At 66.9% G+C, this 7,447-nt stretch overlaps 1 protein-coding gene across 1 annotated transcript; it reads left to right on the top strand.

Moving 5' to 3' along the window:
- The first annotated feature begins 1,459 nt into the window (after positions 1–1,459).
- Positions 1,460–4,205, top strand: LOC125345243 (UDP-GlcNAc:betaGal beta-1,3-N-acetylglucosaminyltransferase 7-like). Its single transcript, XM_048337457.1, has 2 exons — positions 1,460–1,470; positions 2,957–4,205. Exons 1-2 carry the CDS (start codon positions 1,460–1,462, stop codon positions 4,188–4,190), a joined length of 1,245 nt encoding a protein of 414 aa, XP_048193414.1. The 3' UTR covers positions 4,191–4,205.
- The last annotated feature ends 3,242 nt before the right edge of the window (positions 4,206–7,447 follow it).

The raw sequence follows: 7,447 nt of genomic DNA, 5'->3' as shown, positions 1-7,447 counted from the left end.
CCCTAAGGGAAAGGTTGAAGGGGCTCTGCACACACTGCCGCAGACCCTGGGGACCCCGCAGGGCCTCTGGAACTCCCTGTGTACCCCGGAAAGTGGCACCCAGGAGAAGGGCTTGAGGCAAGGATCAGAAACTCTCCACAGCCAGCCAGGCCCGCCTCCCCGGGTTACCCTATGAACTGTGGAACCTCTCTTCTGGGATGACAGGTACTCCTTCCTACAGGAGCAATCACACTTCAAGCCTCTAAGAGGCAAGTGAGTCACCGGAGCTCAGGGCTCCAAGCAGCTGGGCTGGAGTAGCCTCTGGATGAAAGTGAGCTAGTCAGTGTGGAGATACGGCCGGGCACGGGTGACTCACACCCGGGAGGCTGAGGCCTGAGGATTGCACTTTGAAGTCAGGAAGCCAGGCAGGAACGTTACCGACACTCATCTCCAATTAACCACCCAGAAAGCCGCAAGTGGAGCTGGGTGGCTCAAGTGTTAGTGTTAGCCTTGAGCAAAAAAAAAAAAACTGCTCCGGGACAGAGCCCAGGGCTCTAAGTCCAAACCCCAGGACCGACACCAAAAACATCAACAACAAAATATCTACCTATCCAGTCCTACTATTTCAAAAATACCCACAGGTGCCAGGCGCCCTTGGCTGCTCGGGAGGCTGAGGATCACGGTTCGAAGTCAGCCAAAGCAGGAAAGTCTGTGAGACTCTTATCTCCAATTAACCACCCCGGACTCTGGAAGTGGAGCTTGTGGCTCAAGTGGGAGAGGGCCAGCACCCCAGCCCCGAGTTCAAGTCCCCTAAGCAGATCTCGAGAGGAGGCAAACAGGCCTTTGCAGTGTGTGTGTGTGAGAGAGAGAGGACAGACAGACAGACAGACAGACAGACAGACAGAGTTGCTGTGTGTTGCTGCTGGGGGGCTTGGGTGGGTGGGGGGGACCCGGGAGGCCCTCCGGGGCCCGGCCTGGGCCGGTCCTGCCCCCCCCCCCCCCCCCCCGCCGCCCCGGCGCTCCCGGGAGCCGGCTCGGGGGACGGTGCGCCCCGGGCGGGCGCGGATGAGGTTCCGTCCCGCCGTCCGCCCGCCCGGATGAGCCCGACGACGGGGGCAGGAGGGAAGGGGCGGCCCCGTGGGCGTGGAGGTGGGCGGCGTCGGGGCCCGGGAAGCCCCTCGCTTCCCGCGGAGGTGAGCGAGCCCGGCGGCGGCGACCCCGGGCGGGCGGCCCCCCCGAGGGGTGGGGAGGAGCGCGGCGCAGGCCCGCGGCGCCGAAGGGGTTAACGCACCTGGGCCGCCGCCCCGGGCCCCGCCCCCGGGCCGGACCGCGAAAGCCGGGCGGGGTGGGGGGGCGCGGCCTGGCTCCCTCCCGCCGCCGCCTGGCTCCCGCCGCGCGCCCCGCTCCGCCGCCTCCCCGCCGCGCGCCCCGCTCCGCCGCCCGCCGCGCGCCCCGCTCCGCCGCCCCGGCCCGGGCCGCCATGTCTCTGTGGTGAGTGAGTGAGTGAGTGGGGGGCCCCCGGGCGGGGTGCGGGTGCGCGGGAGATGCCCGCCGTCTCGGGGGGCTCCGGGGTCCCCGCGCGCGGCGCCGGAGCCGCAGGTGGGCGGCGGGGGCTCGCGAGCCGGTGCGCCGCCCCTGGACGGCCGGCCGGGCTCGCAGATCCCGGTGGTGGTGGTGGTGGAGGGGGGGGGGTGCCGCCGCGTCGGGGCGCTCCCTCCGGCCTCCCCTCCCCTCCCCGGCCCGCGGGACCCCCGCTCCGCCCCCCCCCCATCCCGGCTGGTCCTCCGGCAGGTGGGGCGGGCGGGCGCGGCGGCCCCGGGGCGCGCACCCTGCGCCCCTCCCCGACCCCGACCCGACCCGACCCGACCGGGGCGCGGGGGCCGCGGGGCGGAGACGGTGCCCCCCCCACCCCGTGCCGGGCGTCAGCCCCGAGCGTCCACCCCAGAGCCCCCCAGAGCCCCCCAGAGCCCGGCGCCTGATGACCCGGGTCCCCCCGGCCGGCCCTGCCGCGCCCCTCCGCCGGCCCGCGGTTAGAGGGGGGCAGGCCCTAGCGAGGGGCCACTCCTGGGGAGAGCTCAGGTTTCCGCACGGGGTGCAGTGGGGTTGGCCCCGCAGCAGGTGCCCCCCCCCATCCAGGGTGGAAGGCTGGGGACCCCACTTCTCCTCCTGGGGGTGCCTTGGGTCAGGCTGGAGGCTGGCAGGCATCAAGGCTTGCCATTTCCTGTGGAGACATCCCCCCCACACCCCAGGCTGGGGTCCACTCCACTCCGTGACACCCCGAGTGCCAGCTCTGCCTCCTCCTAGTGGCCCTGGTTGAGCTGGGGGTGAAGCCATGGTGGGGGGGGGGGGGGCGGGCAGGGTCTGTCTGTGTGCCCAGGGCCCTCGCCGCGTCTGCCCCATTCCGGGAAGATGTGGCTTGGTGAGGTGGCCCTGACTGTGTGTGATTGAGACATGGGGGGGGGGGCCTCCTTTGCGAGGCTCGTCGTCGTGCTTCTTGGGGTGGGGTGGGTGCGCTTGGGAGGAGAGAAAGCAGGAACTTCCTTTGGACGCGTGCCTGTCCTGGGACCCGAAATCAGGGCCTGGGCGCCCTCGCTGCGCTGTTCCTCATGGTCAGCCCTGGACTCAGGGCCTGGGCGCTGTCCCTGGCTTCTTCCCGCTCAAGGCTAGCACTCTGCCACTTGAGCCACAGCGCCGCTTCTGGCCTTTTTCTGTGTCTGGGGTGCTGAGGAATCGAACCCAGGGCTTCCTGCGTGCCACCTTCCCCGCCCTCCCCGGCTCCGGTGAGCGGCACGGTGCCATCTCTGGCTTTGTTTTTGGCCGGTCTCCCGGACTTGGCTGTCGGGGCATGGCTTCGAACACTCTGCCTTCAGGGTCTCAGCCCTCCGAGACTGGAGCGCTCCGACCCCCGTGGGGCTGTGGAACCCCTCCAGGATGGACGGCAGGGCGCGCGCGGGCTCACCCTTCCCTCCCCCCCTAGGAAGAGGACCCTGTCCCGGAGCGCGTGCCTGGCGCTGGCCCTGCTGGTGGCGGTGACCGTGTTCCAGCGCGGCCTGGCCCCCGGGCAGCTGCTGCAGCGGCCCCCGCCGTCGCCCCCGGGGCCCGACGCCCCCCGGTCCCCTCCGAAGCCCAGCGGACGGCGGCTGAGCCCCGATGGCTTCTGGAAGGACCCCAAGGAGACGGGCGCAGCGGCGGTGGCCCCCACGGACGAAGAGGCCCCCCCCGGAGGAGGAGGGCGGCCCCGGGCGTGGGACGTGACGGCCGCGAACTGCACGGCCAACACCAACCTGACGCGCCAGGCCTGGTTCCAGGGCCTGGAGCCGCACTTCCGCCAGTTCCTGACCTACCGCCACTGCCGCTACTTCCCCATGCTGCTGAACCACCCGGAGAAGTGCGCGGGCGGCGACGTGTACCTGCTGGTGGTGGTCAAGTCGGTGATCACGCAGCACGACCGCCGGGAGGCCATCCGGCAGACGTGGGGCCGCGAGCGCGCGTCGGCGGGCGCGGGCCGGGGCGCCGTGCGCACCCTGTTCCTGCTGGGCACCGCCTCCAAGCGGGAGGAGCGCGGCCACTACCAGCAGCTGCTGGCCTACGAGGACCGCGTGTACGGCGACATCCTGCAGTGGGACTTCCTCGACAGCTTCTTCAACCTGACCCTCAAGGAGGTGCACTTCCTCAAGTGGCTGGACATCTACTGCCCCCGCGTCCCCTTCGTCTTCAAGGGCGACGACGACGTCTTCGTGCACCCGGCCAACCTGCTGGAGTTCCTGGCCGACCGGCGCCCCGACGAGGACCTGTTCGTGGGCGACGTGCTGCGCCACGCGCGGCCCATCCGCCGCAAGGACAACAAGTACTACATCCCGCCCGTGCTCTACGGCAAGGCCAGCTACCCGCCCTACGCGGGCGGCGGCGGCTTCCTCATGGCCGGGGGCCTGGCCCGCCGCCTGCGCCGCGCCTGCGACACGCTGGAGCTCTACCCCATCGACGACGTGTTCCTGGGCATGTGCCTGGAGGTGCTGGGCGTGCAGCCCACGGCCCACGAGGGCTTCAAGACCTTCGGCATCTCCCGCGACCGCGGCAGCCGCATGAACCGGGAGCCCTGCTTCTACCGCGCCATGCTGGTGGTGCACAAGCTGCTGCCCGCCGAGCTGCTGGCCATGTGGGGCCTGGTGCACGGCAACCTCACCTGCGCGCGCCGCCTGCAGGTGCTCTGACCCGGCCCGCCCCCACCCCCCGGGGGGAGGGCAAGGCAGGGAGCTGGGCTCACTGAGGCCTACCCCCTCTCCAGGAACTGTCGCTCAGGTACCTGGGCCGGTTGGGCTCCCCCCACCCCACCAGTGGGCCACCTCTGTCATCCACAAGGAGGTCTCTTCCTGTGACGTGACTCAGTTTCCCCCCCCCCCCGCCCCACACACACACCAGGGCCAGGCCGCTCTTGCAGCAGGAGCTCAGGACCCCCGTGCAGGCTCACAGGGCACCCCCCCCCCCCCCGCGCCCCAGCCCCCCACCCCCCGGGAGGGGAGTCTCCCGGGAGAGGGGTCCCTAGGGAGCCAGCCGCTCCCAGCTGCGCCCTCTCAGGTCCCGCAAGCGTGCCTGGCCACCCTCTCCATCTACCTCAGCGCGGGCTGCAAACCCCCCCCACCCCCCTCCCCCGCCTGACCCAGGCCAGAGCCCCACCCCCCCACCCGACCCCCACAAGTCCTGGTGCTGCCTTACCACAGCCCAAGCCCAGGGACACCCCCCCCAACCCCACCGTCTCCCCCTCCCCCAGGCCGGACCCCCGGTCAGAACCCGGCCTGCTCGGCCTACCCAGGCAGCGGGCGCTCCTTTATTACTGTGAAGTTTTATTTATGACCAGTGTGGAGAGAGGTGGGGGAGGGCGACCCCCCTGCCCTGCACTCGGGCGTCCTCACCCCCACACCAAGCACCCCTCGCCCTTTGTAGTGAACTCCACACGCCCCCCCCCCCCATCCCTGCCTCTCCAAGAGTGCCCAGGGGCTGAGTTAGCAGGCAGGGCCGGGCCTCCTGGCAAAGATGAAGGGATTTGTCTCTACTGTCTCCATTAAACAAGACTAGTTGCTGGAAATTTCTGAGGCAGCGGGTTCCTTGCGGGTCTTGCCTGCCGGGTTCACCAGGACGGCTTAGAAAGAGAGTAGGGGGACTCCGGTGGGAGAGGGGGTACAACCAGGCAGGCACTGGACAGCTGAGGGCAAGGCCGGGCCGGGACGGTCAGTTTCACTGGGCGGGACTGGGTGTGCGCGCTGATGCCCAGGTTGCCTAGCAACCTGGCAAACTGGACCAGTGGGGTCCCGGCTGGGAGTAGGAGCGACGCCCCGGCCGGGCCCTGGGCCTCGGCTGCTCAGGGCCCGAGCGTCGAAGGCAGAAGCTCTCCGCGTGCTCGCCCCGCTCAGGGTCCCCCATCGCGGAAGCAGGAGTGTGGCACTGCAGGAGGCCAGAGAGAAGCAGCTCCGTACCCTGCACCCCTTCCCCAAGCCCGCGGGGCCCTGTGCACTGGGAGCCAGGAGGGCCTGTGCCCTGTCTCCTGGGCCCCGGCCAAAGGAACCCCTTCGCATGGTGGGTCCCCACAGCGGCCCCGGGCCTGCTGTGCACTGTGTCGTGAAGGAGGCGTGGACAGGTGCCCGTAGCGGCGAGAGGGACAGTCCTAGCTGGACACATACAAATCGCACCTGTGGCCAGCCACTGGCCACTCACCCCTGGAATCCGAGTTACCTAGGAGGCTGAGACCCGAGGATCGCGGTTTGAAGCCAGTGGCTGACGAACCAACGAAATGGCAGAAATAGAGGTGTGGCCCATGCGGTAAAAAGCCAAGCGAGAGAGCAAGGGGCTCAGAGTTCAAGCCCTCCGCGTACCAGCACAGCACTAGACAAGAAGAGTGTTTAACAATCTTGCCTCCGCTTGTCCCCCAGATTGCCCGTGCAAATGAGGGGTTGGCAGCGTGCTCCCAGTGTCCGGTCCCCGCAGCTCGCTGACAGAAGTCAGGCAGGGGCCCAAGCCGGACAGTTGCCTCTTACGCCGCCCGGCTCGGCCCGCGCCCCCCGCCAGCTTTTTTTTTTTTTTTTGCCAGTCCTGGGCCTTGAACTCAGGGCCTGAGCACTGACCCTGGCTTCCTTTGAACTCAGGGCCTGAGCACTGACCCTGGCTTCCTTTTGCTCAAGGCTAGCACTCTGCCACTTGAGCCACAGCGCCACTTCTGGCCGTTTTCTGTATATGTGGTGCTGGGGAATCGAACCCAGGGCCTCATGTATACGAGGCAAGCTCTCTTGCCACTAGGCCATATCCCCAGCCCCTGGAGGTAAGAGTCTTACAAGGGCTGGGATGTAGCTCAGTGGCAAAGCACATGTCTAGCAAGTGCAATGAACGTCCTGGGTTCCATTCCCCAGTACCAAAAAAGAAAAAAAAAATTGCCAACTTGCCTGCCTGAGCTGGCTTTGAACCGCAGTCCTCAGGCCTCAGCCTTCTGAGTAGGCTCACAGGCGTTGAGCCAGGGCCTGGGTGATAGTTCTATCTACATATTCTTGCTTGCTGCCTGTGTAGGGTAGGACGCAGCAGAAGGGTCGCCTATGCTGCCCACAGCAACCCAAAAAAAGGCCGTTTTGGCAAGAGGATGACATCCAAGAGGGAACGTTCTATGTTTGAAGCGTGCCTGGGCTAAGGGACTGGTTCTGTGACGTGAGGAATCGGGTGTGTGAGGCTCACTTCAGGGTAGAAAGGTGGGCCGGAGAGCCTGCCTCTGAGGGCTTTTTCCCATCACGCAGCGCCCCACAAGGCCAGCCTCGGGGGGTATCATTTCCTGGCCCTTGATACCGGTAAAGCCATTAGGAAGCCATTCTGTTTACTCGGCACGGCGGTAAGCATTAACATGTCTCATCGATATGATTCGAGCTCAGGGTACAAATACGTAGTTATATTCATCTCAGCTGGGCGTGATGGTCCACACCTGTAATCCCAGCACCAAGGGAGGAGGAGGCGGCAAGAAGATGTGGAGAGTTCGAGACCAGCTTGGGCTAACATAATTCAGGTCCATGTATGTGGTGAAACCATGTCACAATAATCAATAAATTTTCTGGTTGATTATTCCATTTCCTTCACCTTTGTTTTCATCTTGGAACCTATTCCCAAATTCCCCAAGACGAGCTGGGGTTGGGGGGGGTAGGAATGGGGTGTGGGGGGGGAGGGTTGGCTGCTATTCTCCCTGGCTCCACACAGGGGCGCCGCTGAGCACTGGCCAGCGGGGCCCGATGGGCTTCGGGTTTACCAAAGGCCCGGGGCTCCCTCGCCTGCCACCACGCCCAAGGGTCCCCTGAATTCCGAGGGGCCTGGGAAAGGGCAGCCTTTGTCCCCCAGTCCCTCACCCAGCTTTCCCGGGGCCGGGACGTCGGCTTGGCCACATTTGCATAACTAAAGACCACTCAGGGAATCCTCAACAAAGGAAGCCTGTTCCTAGGTGACT

Source organism: Perognathus longimembris, unplaced genomic scaffold (assembly GCF_023159225.1).
Source record: "Perognathus longimembris pacificus isolate PPM17 unplaced genomic scaffold, ASM2315922v1 HiC_scaffold_5437, whole genome shotgun sequence".
NCBI classification, from domain to species: domain Eukaryota; kingdom Metazoa; phylum Chordata; class Mammalia; order Rodentia; family Heteromyidae; genus Perognathus; species Perognathus longimembris.
This window is presented reverse-complemented; position numbering and strand designations above follow the sequence as displayed.